Source organism: Aquarana catesbeiana, linkage group LG03 (genome assembly GCF_042186555.1).
Source record: "Aquarana catesbeiana isolate 2022-GZ linkage group LG03, ASM4218655v1, whole genome shotgun sequence".
Classification (NCBI taxonomy): domain Eukaryota; kingdom Metazoa; phylum Chordata; class Amphibia; order Anura; family Ranidae; genus Aquarana; species Aquarana catesbeiana.
Window position 1 is genome coordinate 544,709,523 of NC_133326.1, and position 19,098 is coordinate 544,728,620.

Genomic DNA, 19,098 nt, shown 5'->3' on the forward strand with positions numbered 1-19,098 from the left:
CCGGAGGTGGATAGTGAAGATAAAATGAAGGTGTGTTGACAGCATGCCCCCTGCCTTTTGTTTTACTGCACCCCCAGATCAGACAGGCTAGATCCAGCCCTGATTGAGAAGTTGCATTCTTGTTGTTGTCACTAGTGAATGGGTAGGATGCATTACCAGTGATGTCTAGTGAATGGACAGGTTGCATTCTCAGTAAAAACGGATGGTGTCTACTAAATGGATAGGTTGGATTCTTAGGCTGCATTCACACCTGAGCGTTTCATTTTCAGGCAGAAAGTTGCACGTTTTTGCCCAGGTCAAAAGGTCACCAATATAAAAAGCAGAAAACCGCTTGTAATCTGCTAAAAAAGAAGCTCATGTACTACAAAACGCTCAGATGTGAACAGGGGCCATTTAAATGAATGGGATTTTGATGTTGGGCGTTTTTCGGGTATTTTACAAGCTGAAAAAGCTCAGGTGTGAATACAGTCTCATCGTTGTCCCTGGTCTCCAGTACAGACTCAAGTATTACAAGCCCAGCTTAACCACTTGCCGAACGCCTCACGCCAACAGAATGGCACGGGCAGACAGAGTAACGTACCTGTACGTTACTCCCCTCCCATGGGTGGGGGGCGCGAACGCGCCCCCCGGTGCCTGAGGCGGTCGGCATCGTTCCAGGAGCGATCCGTCCTTAGGGGGAGGCCACTGATTCATGGCCTCTCCCTCACGATCGCTCCAGAGGAATGAGAAGCTTCCTCTGCTTCCGAAACTGTAAACAGAAGCAGAGGAAGTGATGTCATCTCTCCTCGTGAAGCCTTTTCGTTCCGGAGCCCGAGGAGAGAAGACATCACTGTGAGTTACACCAACAGCACACTAACACCAGTACACATATCACACAAATCACCCCCTCCTGCACCCCCTGTCACAGTAACACCAATAGCAGTTTTTATTTTTTTACTGATCACTGCATTGGTGTCATTTTGTGACTGTTATAAGTGTTAGGGCTGTTAGTGGTAGGCCCGTTTTGGTCTAGGGTACCCCCCTAATAAAGGTTTAACCCCTTGATCGCCCCCCAGTTAACCCTTTCACCCCGTCACCAGTGTCAGTAAGCAATCTTTTTTCTGATCGCCGTATTAGTGTCGCAGGTGATGCTAGTTAGCCTGTTAGTTATTTAGGTTCACCGTCAGGTTTTTTATAGCATCAGGTACCCCAATATATTACCTAATAAAGGTTTTAACCCCCTGATTGCGCCCTAGTTAACCCTTTCACCCCTTGTCACCAGTGATCACCGTATAAGTGTTACGGGTGACGCTGGTTAGTTAGTTTGTTTTTTATAGCGTCAGGGCACCCGCCGTTTATTACCCAATAAAGGATATCAGTTAGGTTTTAGGCACAGTTAGGGTCTGCGTCACCCCAGGCATCATCAGATTAGTGCCAGTAGCGCTAACACCCACACACGCAACATACACCTCCCTTAGTGGTATAGTATCTGAACGGATCAATATCTGATCTTATCAGATCTAGACTAGCATCCCCAGCAGTTTAGGGTTCCTAAAAACGCAGTGTTAGCGGGATCAGCCCAGATACCTGCTAGCACCTGCGTTTTGCCCCTCCGCCCAGCCCACCCAAGTGCAGTATCAATCGATCACTGCCACTTATAAAACACATAACTGCAGCGTTCACAAAGTCAGGCCTGATCCCTGCGATCGCTAACAGTTTTTTTGGTAGCGTTTTGCTGACAGCCTGGGAGATTTTTTTCCTGTGAATCTTACTACTGTACCAGTAAATTTAGAGCCCAAAATGGCAAACTGAAGGTACACTAGTGAAGAGGCCTACACATTTCTGAGCATGACAGATAGTGAAGAGGAAGTCACTCATCTGTCAGATTCAGGCTCAGAATACGATCCTGTAGACGACAGTGGCTCCATGACAGATAGCTCTGACGACGGAGTTGTGCTCCCTGCCAAGGTCAGGCGTACCGGACTCCGTTCTTCTTCTTCTGCTGTTGTTGAGGTGCAAGAACCGCAGGGCTCTAGTATGGAGCAGAGAAGTACTAGTGCCGCTTATCCTTCTGGTGAACTGGCAAGCACCAACGGCCTAGTACACCCTGGTCGTACATCCAGCACTGCAGTATCACGTGGTGACGTGGCGAGTCCCATAAGTGCAGTTTAAGCTGGCGAGGTGGCAAGCACAAATAGTGTCCCACTGCCACCAAGAAGACAAAGACAGGCCCGTCATGCCCATAGTGTCCTTCCTGCAGAATTTGCCAATCCTAATTGGGAGCCCACCACTTCTGCAGCACCCGTACTTCTCCCATTCACTGGGCAACCCGGAATTCAGGTGGAAACAGTTGATTTTACGTCACTTGATCTTTATTCGCTGTTTTTCACGGAAGATCTCTATAGAGCTATTGTGGACCAAAGTAATTTGTATGCTGGTCAACTCATCACCGCTAATCCCCAGTTGTCCTCCCTTGCCAGAGATTGGAAACCAATTACGGTTTCCGAATTTAAGACCTTTCTGGGCCTATCCCTCCTCATGGGCGTAACTAAAAAGAGTGAGTTGCGATCATATTGGTCCACTGACCCAATTCATCATACGTCTGTGTTCTCTGCTTTCATGACCAGGGCACGATACGAGCAGATCTTGCGGTTCATGCACTTCAACAACAATGAACTCTGTCGTCCTCGTGGCGACCCTGGATACGATCGGCCCCTCGTAAACCACTTCAACCAAAGTTTTGCAGCCTTGTTTACTCCTGATCAAGTTGTCTGCGTTGATGAGTCCCTGATTAAATTTTCTGGCCGCTTGTCTTTCATACAGTATCTTCCCAACAAGCGTGCCAGATATGGGGTCAAGATGTATAAGCTCTGTGACAGGGCCACAGGCTATACATATAGTTTTATGGTTTACGAGGGAAGAGATAGTCACGTGGAGCCAGAGAACTGCCCAGACTACATAGGGAGCGCTGGTAAGATTGTGTGGGACTTGGTGTCACCCCTATTCGGAAAGGGGTACCATTTGTATGTGGACAATTATTACACAAGCGTGCCACTTTTTAGTCACTTGTTTGATCATCAGATTGGCGCAGGTGGTGCCGGGGCTTACCCCAGAGGCTTGTAGATTCCCTTCTTAGGCTGGGGGAGAGAGCCTGCTTGAAGTGTAATAATTTGCTCACTGTGAAGTGGAGGGATAATAAGAATGTTTTCGTTCTGTCCTCCCTTCACGCAGTCCAAATTCCTACGGGGACTGGTGTTGTGGAGAAACCCCTCTGTGTCCATGAATATAACCAAAATATGGGAGGGGTGGACCTCAGCGACCAGTTGTTGGCGCTGTACCTAGTTGCCCGTAAGGCCAGACGCTGGTACAAAAAAAGTGTCTGTATACTTATTTCAATTGGCTTTGCTGAACGCTCATGTGCTAAACAGAGCTTCGGGACGGACTGGATCCTTCCTTAAATTCCAGGAAGAGATCGTCAGAGCCCTTCTGTTTCCAGATGGTGCTTCACCTCACCAGCCCAATCCAAATGCAGTAAGCCGGCTGCATGAGAGGCATTTTCCGTATGACCTCCCTAGTACCCCTACCCAATGAGCCCCCCCAAAGAAGATGACGTGCCTGTAGCAAGCGCGGATATAGGCGTGACACCCGCTACTATTGTCCCTTCTGTCCTGACAATCCTGGTCTTTCCATTGGTGAATGTTTTGAACGCTACCATACACTAGTGGAGTTTTAGCGTAGGGTACAGAATAGGACATACTTTCACAGGGTCTCCCAAGATGCCATCGCATTTTGAGAGACCGTTACAGTTACATATAAAAGTGTAAAAAAAAAAAAAAAAAACACAAAAATTTCTAAAATAAAAAAAACCAAAAAATAGGTCCTTTTATTGTTCTCTCTCTCTATTGTTCTGCTCTTTTTTACTGTATTCTATTCTGCAATGTTTTATTGTTATGTTTTATCATGTTTGCTTTTCAGGTATGTAATTTTTTTATACTTTACTGTGCTTTATTGTTAACCATTTTTTTATTTTCAGGTACGCCATTCAGCTGCAGCGCAGATTTATTTATCTTGACAGCAACAGCGTTTGTTCCCACGATACACAAAGCCGTGACTCCAGAGCTGTAGGAGGTGATTTCACCACCAGTTAAAAAAAAGAGCATATATGCCGAAGCATGGGGGCAGCAGGGGTGGAGGAGCGATTTGCTCCTAATTTTTGGGGCGGATGCCCCCATGCTTCTGCATATATATATATATATATATATATATATATATATATATATATATATATATATATATATATATATATATATATATATATATATATATATATATATATATATATTTTAGGCACAGATTGTGTTAAAAAATATTTTATTATTTTTTACTATTTTTTTTTGTATTTGCTTTGCAGGTATGGTATGTCTTACTGTTATACTGTAATGTTACTTTGTTTTATTGTTAACCATCATTTGCTTAGCAGGTACGCCATTCAATTGCAGCACGGATTTATTTATCTTGACAGCAACAGCGTTTGCTCCCATGATACATAAACCCGTGACTCCAGCGCTGTCGGAGGTGATTTCACCACCGCAGTTAAAAACAAAATGGTGCATGTATGCCCATCATTAGAAGTGGGTGGATGAAGGGAGGTATTCTAATGGTGGGCATACCCACCGATCAATCTCTTCTTTTCATTCACCCACAGGCTGCATGAAAAAAAAATTTACAATATATGCCCAACAAGGACCCGCAACGTACTGGTATGTTGCTGGACTTTGAGTGGTTATACCAGAATTATGCCTGTGGGTTTAGGTATCATCTTGGTATCGTTCTTTTCAGCCAGCAGTCGCCTTTCATGTAAAAGCAATCCTAGCGGCTAGCCTCTAGACTGCTTTTACAAGCAGTGGGAGGGAACGTCCCCCTTCCCACCATCTTCCATGGTTTTCTCTGGTGCTCCTGTCCCAAAAGGGAACCCGAGAATGCAGCCGGTGGTTCAGCCAGCTAACCATAGCGCTGCTCAGAGACCAGAATGTCTTCAATCATCTTTATGGCCTAAGAAACCGGAAGCTACGAGCATTTCATGACTTAGATTTCGCCGGATATAAACAGTGCCATTGGGAAATTGGGAAAGCATTTTATCACACCGATCTTGGTGTGGTCAGATGCTTTGAGGACAGAGGAGAGATCTAGGGTCTAATAGACCCCAATTTTTTCAAAAACAGTGTACCTGTCACTACCTATTGCTATCATAGGGGATATTTACATTCCCTGAGATAAAAATGATAAAAAAATAAAAATAAATAAATAAAAATGAAAAGGAACAGTTTAAAAAATAAAATAAATAATAATAATAAAAAAAAAAAGCACCCCTGCCCCCCCCTGCTCTCGCACAGAGGCAAACGATCATATGTAAACAGCAATTGCACCATGCATGTGAGGTATCACCACGAAGGGCAGATCGAGGGCAGTAATTTGAGCAGTAGACCTCCTCTGTAAATCTAAAGTGGTAACCTGTAAATGTATGTAGTTTGTTGCCGCTGCAATTTTAAAGCATGTCGTGTTTGGTATCCATGTACCTGGCCTAAGATCATCTTTTTTATTCCATCAAACATTTGGGCAATATAGTGTGTTTTAGTGTATTATAATTTTAAAAAAAAGCATGTTTTTTCCCCCAAAAAATGCGTTTGAAAATCGCTGCGCAAATACCGCGTGAAAAAAAAAATATGCAACACCCACCATTTTAATCTGTAGGGCCTTTGCTTTAAAAAAATATATATAATGTTTGGGGGTTCAAAGTAATTTTCCTGCAAAAAAAATATATTTTCTCATGTAAACAAAAAGTGTCAGAAAGGGCTTTGTCTTCAAGTGGTTAGAAGAGTGGGTGATGTGTGACATAAGCTTCTAAATGTTGTGCATAAAATGCCAGGACAGTTCAACCCCCCCCCCCCCCCAAAAAAAATGACCCCATTTTGGAAAGTAGACACTCCAAGCTATTTGCTGAGAGGAATGTTGAGTCCATGGAATATTTTATATTTTGACACAAGGTGCGAGAAAGACAATTTTGTCACTAAAGTTGTCACTAAATGATATATTGCTCATACATGCCATGGGCATATGTGAAACTACACCCCAAAATACATTCTGCTGCTTCTCCTGAGCACAGGGATACCACATGTGTGAGACTTTTTGGGAGCCTAGCTGCGTACGGGACCCCGAAAACCAAGCACCGCCTTCAGGCTTTCTAAAGGCACAAAATGGCGATTGCACTTCCTCACTACCTATCACAGTTATGGAGGCCATGAAATGTCAAGATAGCACAAAAAATGACCCCATTTTGGAAAGAAGACACTTCAAGCTATTTGCTGAGAGGGATGTTGAGTCCATGGAATATTTTGCCACAAGTTTCTGGAAAATGTTTTCTTTCTTTTTTTTTTTTTTTACAGAAAGTTGTCACTAAATGATATATTGCTCAAACATGCCATGGGAATATGGGAAATAACATGCTATAATACATTCTGTTGCTTCTCCTGAGTATGGGGATACCACATGTGTGAGACTTTTTGGGGGCCTAGCCGCGTACAGGACCCCGAAAACCAAGCACTACCTTCAGGCTTTCTAAGGGTGTAAATTTTTTATTTCACTCCTCACTACCTATCACAGTTTCAGAGGCAATGGAATGTCCAGATATCACAATGACCCCATTTTGGAAAGTAGACACCCCAAGCTTTGCTGAGAGGTATAGTGAGTATTTTGCAGGTCTCGCTTTTTGTCACAAAGTTTTGAAATTTATAAAAAAAAAAAAAAAAAAAAAAACAAACAAAAACAATTTTTTTCCTTTTCTTTCTTCATTTTCAAAAACAAATGAGAGATGCAAAATACTGACCATGCCGCTCAGCAAATAGCTTGGGGTGTCTACTTTCCAAAATGGGTTCATTGGGGGGGGGGGGGGGGGGTTAGTGCTAACTTGGCATTTTATGGCCTTCAAAACTGTGATAGGTAGTGAGGAGTGAAATCAAAAATTTACGCCCTTAGAAATCCTGAAGGTGGTGCTTGGTTTTCGGGGCCCCATACGTGGCTAGGCTCCCAAAAAGTCTCACACATGTGGTATCACCGTACTCAGGAGAAGCAGCAGAATGTATTTTGGGGTGCAATTCCACATATGCCCATGGTATGTGTGAGCAATATATCATTTAGGGACAACTTTTTGTAAAAATTTTTTGGGACAAAAAAAATAAATATTCAATGGACTCAACATGCCTCTCCTTGGGATGTCTGCTTTCCAAAATGGGGTCATTTGGGGGGGGGTTTGTACTGCCCTGCCATTTTAGCACCTCAAGAAATGAGATAGGTAGTCAAACTAAAAGCTGTGTAAATTCCAGAAAACGTACCCTAGTTTGTAGACACTATAACTTTTGCGTAAACCAATAAATATACGCTCATTGACATTTTTTTTACCAAAGACATGTGGCTGAATAAATTTTGGCCTAAATGTATGACTAAAATTGAGTTTATCAGATTTTTCTTATAACAAAAAGTAGAAAATATCATTTTTTTTTCAAAATTTGTTTCCATTTATATCACAAAAAATAAAAAAAAATAAAAATCGCAGAGGCAATCAAATACCATAAAAAGAAAGCTCCATTTGTGGGAAAAAAAGGATGCAAATTTTGTTTGGGTACAACATTGCACGACCGCGCAATTACCAGTTAAAGCAGCGCAGAACAAAATTGTAAAAAGTCCTCTGGTCTTTAGGCAGCCAAATGGTCCGAGGCTGAAGTGGTTAATGAATTGCAATACACCATTTACACACAGAACTTACTAATTTTAGGACAATTACTTTATTAATGAAAATATATACATTTTTTTATTTTTTATTTTTACAAAAAAAAAAAAAAAAAAAAAAAAAAAAAAAACTTTAGTTAGCATTTTTTCCCCTTTGAACTTATTCAAACATTGATCACCCAAACATACAATTCTGAATCAAGTAAAACAAAATAATTCAAAGGTTAGTGGATATGGAGGACTGTGCGATCTCTATGTGACAAACTGATGAATCTGGAAGAATTAGAACACAAACAATAGAAATAGGAGCATGATGAAAAGTGTGTGCACATGTTCAAGCCTTTCAATGGAGATTTGTTTGTGACATTTCTAAAAAGCAATATACAAAATCTACCGGCCGTGTTGCCATTTGTTGAAAAGGGCAGAAATAGGTGAAAATAAATAGTTTTCATTAGAACCTGTTCCCACCAATGAAGAAGTCCTGTCTTAACCTGCATTGTTCTTCTTGTCAATAGAATAAAATTCCTAAAAGAACACAGCTCAAGGCATGTCAAGGCGATGCATGCATTTCTGATAAGGGTCCAGCCTAAGCTATGCTAATGGAGCAGATCTTTTGCTTGAGCTCATATCTGCAGCAAGAAAAAAAGAAAAAAGCAAATCCCATTTTTTTTTTTCAGGTTAAGCAGGGGAATGCAGCCTTCTGATCGTCTTCGCTTACTTTTTTTTTGCATAGGAACGGGCTCCTGGGTGCCTGTGGAAAACTAGCTATCCTGTGCATCCCATTGCAGATCATTTGATGTCCCCCCTTTAGCTGTAGTCAGAGCTCAGCAATGCCCACCCATCATATCTCTGCATGCAATGTGCGGTGCCACTCTCAGTAGAAACGCATACATTGCAGGGGAATGGGTGGGGACAGGTCATTTCTTGTGCTGCAATACTTTTGGGGGTTCCATGGCTGCTCAGGAAGAGGTGCAGGTCACCTCTGTCTGTATTTTCTGATTTATGTCAGCTCTACAACTCTGTTCCCAGCATAGGTTCAATGCAGAGCTTCTAAATTTCATCCAAAAAGATGGCAGGGCCTCTTCCGTGCAAATTTTTAAAAAATGATTGAACGTCTCTCTAGTGTATAAAAATTTTGAAATGTAGGAGGGACTACCTATAAACTGTAGTTAAAATAGGGATTTTAACCCTAAACTATGGCTAAAATGGACAGAGCACTGGCCCAAAGTATAAACAATTACCATTAAAAATGTACCTGGCCTTACAGCGGTGCTCCAGTACAAACACTTTTTTTCCCATTAGCTTGGGACTTTTTTCAGGTTTCTAGTGCTGTTTCCAATAAACGCTGCTGCTAAGGCATCTGGACCGATCCCGACTTTTTTGTAAGGAAGACAGTCCAGAGCAATGATGTGCAGCCCGCGTTGGTTTGTGCATGTAGATAGGGAGTGACTGAAAAAAGCTGCAGGAAACAAGAAAAAAGGTGGCAAAAGGATTATATGAAAAAAAAAAAAAAAAATTATATATATATTTACTGTATTATTACAGTGCAGAGGGTAAACTACATCCAGTTAAAATTTATATCTACTTTAAACCAATGCCGCGTACACACGAGCGGACTTTACGGCAGACTTGGTCCGGCGTGTGTGGGCTCCAGCTGACTTTTTTTTTCTAAAAAGTTTGACGGACCTATAAACATGTTTCAAATCTATCTGACGGACTCGAGTCCGGTCGAAAAGTCCGCTCGTCTGTATGCTAGTCCGACGGACAAAAACCGACGCTAGGGCAGCTATTGGCTACTGGCTATCAACTTCCTTCTTTTAGTCCAGTCGTACGTCATCACGTACGAATCCGTCGGACTTTGGTTGATCGTGTGTAGGCAAGTCCGTTCATTTAGAAAGTCAGTCGAAAAGTCCGCCGGACCAAGTCTGCCGTAAAGTCCGCTCATGTGTACGCGGCATAAAACCTATTCTATAGTAGAAGTGTGCATTTATGATATGTCAGCGACAGTAAAAAAAAAGTCCACCTGTGACTCTGCCCCCCCTCCTACCGAAGGCCAAGTGCACTCATCATTGACCGCAAGTTGGCTGGTTTCTCTGTGTACCGAATCAGGTATTCAGGGTAGATCTGGTGCTTCTCAAAGATGACAAATATGGAAGGATTGCTCATACTGTCCACACAGCTGTCATAGAAGCTGGATTGTGAGGAAGATTTTGCAGGCGGGCGGAGGTATGAAGAAGAGCCGTGGATGAAATCTCCCACCAGCACTCGGGCCACGAACATCGCATACTGCCCAGAGTCGGCATGCTTACAGTACCGGTGTGAATAGTCGGCATCTCTGGCAAAATAACTGCCTGTGAGAGAAATGAAGCAGCAAGATCAGTATGCAGGAAAACTTCAGGTTCACGTCAACTGTCAATTTAACCACCTCAATACCACACCATAGCCGAAAGACAGCTACAGCGCAGCTCTGTTGTTCTGGGAGGGCGTCCATGGATGTCCTCCCAGAATGCGCCTGGAGCAGGCTCTGTGATGGAGGTCCTCCAACTCGGGCGATAACATCTTATTAGTGCAATCCTAGTTATATATATATATATACTGGGAATCTATGATGTGGATGATAATACATGATCAAGCATCTGGAGGCCTTGATGGATTTTCTATACAGAACGCTACCTGCATATCTCAGCATTACAAGCACTGAATGATGTGATGTACTCACTAAATGGTGAACCCTGGTGACCTGTTCATATATTCTATGTGGATAATTTAGTCTGAACACAGACACCTTGGTTGCTGACATTGGCTTTTGTATATGGAAAGATTATAAGCCCTATTCACAAGTATCAGCTTTTTAGGTTTGATACAATCACTGGAGACCAAATGATATTTGATAAAAGATTTAGGCGTTGAGACTTGCAGTTGGGGAGTGGCAAAAATGCACAGTTGAGCCATGTTTTTGCCACCCATCAACTGACTCCCTTAAGCTGCAATAGACAGCAGAAAAGGATGTTTACGTTATACGGTTGCAATGCTTTGTGCCCGCAGCAAAGTTCACCCGACATGCAGTGATCAGCGAGCGGCCCCTGAACACTACCAATGTCTGCAAAAATGGGGTTAAAACAGGCGGTGAGGTGTCGCATCCCTTCCTTGCCGCATGTAAGTAGCCTCTGGAGTGCGGTCTGAAAGCAGATCGGGCTTCAGAAGAAAGGGAGATTGAGACGCATATCTAAATCTACCCTTAGGATGCTGGCTCAGCAGAGAATCAATTTTAAATGTTGTTTTGTTACATTGTACCACATTTTGCACCGTTTTTATGAAATGTAAAACCTTAACCTTATCTAGGTATGGCTCATTTGAAGGGGCTTTTCTATTGTATGGATTCTTATTAAGCGCAGTGACTAAGTGGTTAGCACTTCTGCCTAGCAGCACTAGGATCGTTGGTTCGAATTCCAACCACGGCACTACCTGCCTGAAGTTTGCATGTTCTCCCTGTGCCTGCGTAGGTTTCCTCCGAGTACTCTAGTTTCCTCCCACACTCCAAAGACATGCTGGTAGGCCAACTGACTCATGTCTAAATTGGCCCTAGTATGTGTATGTGAGTTAGGGACCGTAGATTGTAAGCTCCTTGAGGGCAAGGACTGATGTTAATGTGCAATATTTATGTAAAGCGCTGCATACATTGACGGCACTATACAAGTACCTGTAATAAAATTAAAAACATATTTAGTGATGTAATAACAATTACAGCAGGGTCCTGACATTTTGGTAGCCGTATGCACAACCCCAGATAATGATTCACTAAGTTGTGAAGCAAGCATCAGGATGATCAAGACAAAGCTAGCAATAAGCAAACTCTCTAATTCTTTGTGTAAGAAAAATACACAAATATCTATTCACTATAACGGCAGGAATTTATCCCCAGCACATTCAGACTTGCCATAGCTTCCGAGGCTGAAGCAGGTTTGAGAACCCAAATATTTCCTCACCTTTCCCATATGCCGTGCCATGCACCCCGCACATACGCCAGTCAAAGTTCTGTTGACAGATGGCATCAACCAGACCGGCGCTGGTGCCATGAAACACTTTGCGCTCATCCACCTCCCGACCACCATTGCGCTTCTTCATCTGCTGCTTCTGCCTGCAACAAAAATGTTTAGAGTTACTACTTGAAGAGAATTTCGTGAAGGGGTAAAGTGACTGGTCCTTAGGAATTGCTGCCATAAGGTTGGGGAAGTAACAGACCCATAATACGAGACGAGAGATGTATATAAAAGATCTGCTTGAGCCTCCTATAAGCGAGACGTAACAATGTTACACTCTAGTTTCTTCTATTACTTTAACTGACATATGTGAGGTTTGTATGTAATGACTTATACCTTCTTCTCTGAATTGACCGTTTGATACCTTATTGCGTTATGTTAGTTCGTAGTCCTGTTGTACTTTACACCCTGTACAATTACCGTTACCTGTGTATCTGTCTCTCGGTTTGTTAACTAAAAACATATTGAAAAGTCCTCTTGTTTGGACACCCCTCTCCCCCCACTTTTACCTTTCCCATCACTCGTTCTTTTGAGTTAATAGCATCTCAGTTATGTAGGTAAAAAGATGTCATGCTAAAGCTGAACTCCATTCAGATATAAAGGCACACATCAATGCAGCTCTGTATTCAAGAATACATTTTGAGGTAACAGGATTTTTTACTTACCGTAAAATCCATTTCTCTGAGTTCATTGACAGACACAGCCTTCATAACGATATAACCCTATCGCCTCTATTAGGAGTAGGACTAGGCAGAACAGAAGGGTCGCTGGTTCGATTCCCAAACACGACACTACCTGCCTGGAGTTTGCATGTTCTCCCTGTGCCTGCGTGGGTTTCCTCCGGGTACTCCGGTTTCCTCCCACACTCCAAAGACATGCTGGTAGGTTAATTGGATCCTGTCTAAAAATTGCCCCTAGTATGTATGAATGTGAGTTAGGGACCTTAGTTTGTTAGCTTCTTGAGGGTAGGGACTGATGTGAATGTACAATGTATATGTAAAGTGCTGCGTAAATTGACGGCGCTATACAAGTACCTGAAATAAATAAAAATAAATAAAACAAAAAAGCAAACGAGCACCTGGTTTGCCTATTGCCCAAGCAAACAAGTCCTGTTTGCCCATGGGCCGTCCTTAATCAGTATATAACTCCCTCCATGCTCTAGGTATTCAGTTTAGTAACAAGCAGTAATAGAAAAGGACTCCATAGAGGGGTGGGTGCTGTGTCTGTCAATGAACTCAGAGAAATGGATTTTACGGTAAGAAAAAAATTCTATTTTCTCATTCGTTCATTGACAGACACAGCCTTCATAACGATAGGGACGTCCCAAAGCAGTGCCAACATGAGGGGTGGGAGAACGAAAAATTCCAAGGCTAATACAAGTGCCAACCAGGTAACAGGAACTTCATCTAGGACACGCTGGAACCCAACCTGATACCCCTTCAAGGAGGAAATAGACCCTCTAACCAGCGGCCTGCAAAAAAATTTGCGGCCAAAAATAGGCATCCGCAGATGCCAACCCGCTCACTTCGTAGACTTGTGAACATGTACATTGACGACCAGTGGTCGCCTTGCAAACCTGCACAATGGACGCATGATGCCCAAAGGCCCAAGAAGCCCTAAGTGCCCGAGAAGAAAGCGCTGTAACAGGAAAGGAGGCACCCGATTCTTGACAGAATAGCCCTCCATCCAGAGAAGGGTTGCAAAAAAAAAAACAAAAAAAAAACCAGAACGCCTCTTTCTTGGCCTGTCCGCCAATACCCCTTTCAGGGCAGATAAGGCAAAATTCCTTGGAAAGTGCTGACCAGGGACACAAGAAAAGCAACACAACGTCCTTATTCAAATAGAAATCCAAGGACGGAACCCTGTAAAAAAAGGGCAAAGCACCACCTTAACTTGGGTAAGGTGAACGACAAGTTAAAGCTCCCCTTTTTCACACCCTGTGAGCGGAGGCGATAGCCACCAAGCGACCACCTTCCGCCAGAGATTGGAATCTCCCGAATATCTTGAAAGAGAAATAGAGAGGCTTCTGGAGAACCGAAATTACCAAGTTCAGATCCCACGGCAGTAGAAGATCCGCACTGGTGGAAATAGACGCCTAACCCCTGGAATAAAAACCAGGGGACGCTGAAGACAACCCAGGCTGACACCTGGGCCTCGATGGTACTCCAGTCCCATTTCTTCTATCCCCCATCAGCAGTGTTGGAAACCACAGCACCTGGCTGATCACAGCCAGGCCGTTAAAAACCAGCGACTCGAAAAACAGGTTGGAAGAACGGTCCTTGAAACAGTAAGTCCTTCCTGAGAGGCAGTTGCCAAGGAAAATGTTGGCGACCGGGCGCACCCGGTCGGCCTACCCAGACCACCGGGACCCAACCGGATCCAATAGAATGACCGTAATCACCGCAGCCGTGATCCTGCCAAAAAGACACCGCAAAGGGTGGAATAGAGCAAACATGGGTCACTAGAGCCGCCAGAAGCTCCCGTGACCTTGCCAGAAACCTCGGTACAGTCCTGTTGAGCTAGGACGCTACCTCAGGCATGCCCCAGCAGAGACAAATACGATGAAACACAGCCCCGTGAAGGGCCCACCCCGTGGTCCAACCCTAACCAACTGAGGTATTCATTTTACAGTATTCTACTCCTGGAAAGGGTATGCCACAAAGGGCCGGAACGAGACGCTCTCCCCACCGGAGGATACTGGCAACAACCAGGGCCGCCAACAGCCTATCTTGGCCCACCCTGGCGAAGCACATAAGCCACCGCCGTTGCCTCGCCCAACTGGAACCGCACCAGGAGCCCCCAAAGTCGATCCTTCCATGATCCAGACTAGTTTGTTCGCATGAAGTTCCAAGATATTACTCGGTAGTCTGGATTTCACCAATGTCCAACAACCCTAAGCAGAGCTTAGTCCTAGGACCTCTCCCCACCTGGACAGGCTGGCATTGGTGGTCACCCTGTTCAATACAAGGGGAGCAAGGATTTACCCCACCAAAGAACCGGATAGCGAAGCCACCAGACTAGGAAAAACTCTGATTTCCTGACTCAGTCAAATCTGTATTGTCCAGAGACCCTGGGCATTCGTCCCATTATGCCAGGATCTCCCCTAAGGGAGCTTGTATGGAACTATGCAAATGGAATCGCCTCAAAAAAAATAGATAACATCGGACCCAACCCCACATGCAGATCCGCAGAGGAGCCCACCTGCCAGGCAGTAAATGAAAAAAAACGCAGCATGCAACTTCCGGAGTATTGTCTGGGAGAAGAAACACGCTGGCCAGAGCTGAAGCCCGGGTCAGGCTCAGATAATCCAACGATCTGACAGAACCAAGCAGACAGCCGATAGTATAGCCTTCAACTGAAATCAGTCAAGGTTTGTATAAGAATTATGGTGCTCCTCGGAGTAGTTGAGAAGTCGGAGAAGATCATCCAGGCAGCCCAGGATTGCAAACTCCCACTGATGTAACCACACTAGTTCCCGGGCCAACACCTCATGAACCCCCGAGGAGCGGTGGCCAGACCCAAAGGGGCAACACCACACGCTCCTAATGCTCCACACCCACAGCAAGAAACCGAGGAAGTACTGGAGACGGGCACATAGCAGAATGTGTAAGTAGCATTCGTGGTGTCGATAGAAATCAGAAAGTCCCCATGACGAAAGAGTGCCATCTCTGTGCGGACGGACTCCATCCTGAACTACTGTACCCCCCAATAAGGCATGTACCATGCCCTCCATCCTGTAGACTGAACAGGTCTGAATAAAACCCCTGAAACCGTTCTCAGCACGGGAACAGCTCTGCAGCAACAGGGCTTGTACAGAGAACAGCCAGCAGTATGGCGACAAAGCCCTTGGAAGCAAAACTCTTTGGAATAACACAGCCGGAAAACTATCCTGTAACCACATAAGATCAAGACTCGACATGCTGCCATTCAGGGTTGCCCCCCAAAATACATGTCTCAGCCCCCTGAGGAAACAGAGAGCTCAGCAACCAGGCTAACTGCGGCCAAGCGACCTAGCGGACAACTGCAGCACCTGGACCAACAGGTCCTCCAATACAGCAAAGACAGGGGGACTCTGCTTCCCCTCCAGACATGTCAGCTGGACCTTTTAGAAGCCAGAGATTCCTCTATTGGACCCATGGTTGCCTTGAGCAGCCTAGAGACAGGGGGGTCCACTACTGGTGGAACAGTCCACTACTGAAGGAGGGACTCCCCAAAGGGGTACCTTACAGCAAGTGTTCTTGGAAACACCAAAGACATTTTGGACACTCCCAGTCCTCATGAACAAATTTGTCAGAATAAGAGAGAAGGAAACGCGTTCGCCGCGCCAAACCGTTTACCCAAAGGGATACCGGCCCTCCGCCGCAGCTGCACCATCTTGAAAAAGTTCCCACAGACAATAAGTGGGAAAACCAACGCCCCTCAACCGAAGCCCCTCCACAGCACCGGGGCCCCTCACAGGGGACACAGACCCGGGGGACCCTCACAGGGGACACAGCTTCCCAGGGGACACAGACCCGGGGGCCCCCCCACAGGGGGCACAGACCCGGAGGCCCCTCACAGGAGGCCTTGACCAGGCCCCTCACAGGGGCACAAACCGTGGCCCCTCACAGGGGCACAGACCGGAGCACCTTACAGGGGACACAGAGCCCCGCAGCACCACCCCTCAGGAAAGGGGGGGAGCTGCCACGAGGCCCTGCTAGGCCGCAAAGGCCGTGGCCAAAATTTCTGGCCACGAGCACACGGTAGAGCGCTACCTGAATTTCTGGGAGCACGCGGCCTGCAGGGGTATAGCGGTAGGCCACAAAAGCCGCGGGCTAAATTTCTGGCCACCTGCCGCGAGCACGTGGCCCGCAGGCTAAATTTCTGGCCACCCACCGCGAGCATGCGGCTGCGGAGGGACAGCAGTAGGCCGCAAAAGCTAAATTTCCCGCCCCGAGGGGGACCACGGTAGGCCGCAAAAGCCGTGGGCTAAATTTCTGGACACCCAACGCCGGCCCTCAGGGGAACCGGGCCAACCCTGAGCCCTGTATCCCCCCTGCACCAGGACACCCGGAGACCACCTGGAAGAGACCCCTCTTAGGCAAGTAGGTGCCTCACACCCTCCCTGCGCCCAGCAAACGGCAGCGTCCCCGGGAAGGAGGGGAGAGAGGGAGAGCATGGTTCCCCAAACCGACCCCCCCCCCCCCAGGGAGTGCCCAGCTGCTCCACCGTGCCTGGACTGTTGGAGTCCATACTTACCCCTCCTGCAGGGATTGCTGGATGCACTCCACAGACAGATTCATCTCCCGCCTAGACGGATGTTGGCCATGGCGACACTGACTCAGACAGCAGTAGCCCGGTCATATGTGTCCCTGCGAGACTGTACCTCGCCGGCCGTCCTGGTCCAGAATAGGGCCTGTCGCAGCCAACCCAGCGCGGAGCTAAGGTCTGCGCGCGCTTGATGGCCAGGCTGGGGAGACTACCAGGATCTATATTATCCAGCCTGTCACCCAGCCTGGCTGTTGATTGCAGATCACAGGAAAAAAGAGAAATAAAAGAAAAACAAAATCCAAAGAACCACAGGTCCCAGCAGGGAGCCATACCTAGAATACCTAGAGCAGGGAGGGGGTTATATGCTGATTTAGGAAGGCCCATGGGGGTAGCCAGGTGCTAGTTTGCTTTTTTATTCTGCCTAGTCCTAATCCTAATAGAGGCGATATAACCTTATCATTATGAAGGCTGTGTCTGTCAATGAACGAATGATAAATACTTTTAAAGCGGAGCTCCACCCTAGAGGGGAAGCTCCGCTTGTTTGCTTCCTCTCTCCTCCACTGCCACATTTTTTTTTGGGGGGGGGTACCCGTTTTTGACAGGTACCCATCCCCACTTTCAGGAGAACTCACCGCGGTTAGTTCCCTGGGACGTTCGGCCCCCTTCTACTGCCAGGCTATTCACAAAAGAACAGCACGCTACGTGCATGAGCAGTAGGGATCTGATAGTGAAGCCGCAAGGCAGCACCCGAGAGCCGATTGAAAAAGTCGGCCGGGGTGCCGAGGTCGCAGGATTCCTGGACAGGTAAGTGTCCTAACTTTAAAAGTCAGCAGCTACAGTAATTATAGCTGATTTTTTTTTGGGGGGGGGGGTCTGGAGCTCCGCTTTAAATACAAGCAGTATAATAAGTGCCTCAATTTGACTTAGTATCAGCCTCTTGTATGTCCTGTACAGCAGAGCTCAGGTCCCATGCCCTGCCAGACAGGACTTAGACTTGATAGCCAGAAATAAAAATAATTTGGCAAGTAAAATGGCTCTCATATTGGCATTTCATTTGTAGATTTTTCCATTCGCCTGGAGTTTTATTTTAAGTGAAGAAAGCGACCAAATGTCATGTAAGAATGGAGCTCACCACTGATAGACCTCCCACAGTGCCAGATTCTGGATCCGCTCGATGCTCTGTATTTGGGTTGCGGGAACGGTACGCTGAAACATGCTCTGTATTGTCTTATACTCCTCTGAAGACACAAGAAGAGGAACAAGCTGGAAAGAAATCACCAATTCAGATCAGAATCTCCTCCACCGCCATGGCATGTGCAAAGAACTTTTTCAGTGTTTTCCGATAAATGCTTGTACATTTATAGGTACATGGGGTCAGTCATACACATATTCAGGCTCAGCTTTCTGTTTAATAGTGTTGCATAGTGACTGCACTTCAGTGTTCCACTTTCAGAATGCCACTTTATCAGCTTCCATAGCCTGAAACTAATGGGCAATGTGGATATCTGATCTTATCTGTAGCAGCAAAACTATATAGCCAAATGTACAAATTTTCTTTGCTCCCAAGATATTAAAGATCCTGAATTCTGAAGAAGCTATTGATGAGAAAACACATTCAACCTCTTGGTTATCCAGCAAAGTCAACCATGAATTAAGAATATATATGGCCTGTACTGCTTTAAAAGGGAGTTGTTCCCATGAGGTTTTAATATATTATTTTAAACATTTGCAATACAATTTCATATTTTATACATAAACTTTATGTGCTCGTCCCTTCTAGTGCCATTAAAGTCCGACATATACAGTGGATATAAAAAGTCTACACACCCCTGGTAAAATGTCAGGTTTCTGTGATGTAAAAAATACATGAGACAAAGATAAATAATTTCAGAACTTTTTCCACCTTTAATATAACCTATAAACTGTACATTTCAATTGAAAAACAAAAACTGAACATGCCAGATGGTATTTAGTGCCGGAACGCCTGTTCAAAATGTACCTAGGCACCTCGGCTACCTGTTTCAGGGGTCTGTGGCCAGATAAACTC

At 45.3% G+C, this 19,098-nt stretch overlaps 1 protein-coding gene across 1 annotated transcript in view; it reads right to left on the reverse strand.

Moving 5' to 3' along the window:
- Positions 1–7,877: 7,877 nt before the first annotated feature.
- Positions 7,878–19,098, reverse strand: part of LOC141132725 (protein mono-ADP-ribosyltransferase PARP12-like) — a 33,312-nt gene continuing 22,091 nt past the window's right edge. Inside the window, exons 9-11 of the mRNA XM_073621489.1 lie at positions 18,184–18,314; positions 11,748–11,899; positions 7,878–10,112 (exon numbers count right to left, since the gene is read on the reverse strand). Coding sequence (XP_073477590.1) covers positions 9,805–10,112; positions 11,748–11,899; positions 18,184–18,314 — 591 coding nt within the window. The 3' untranslated portion in view covers positions 7,878–9,804. The remainder of the gene's footprint in view (positions 10,113–11,747; positions 11,900–18,183; positions 18,315–19,098) is intronic.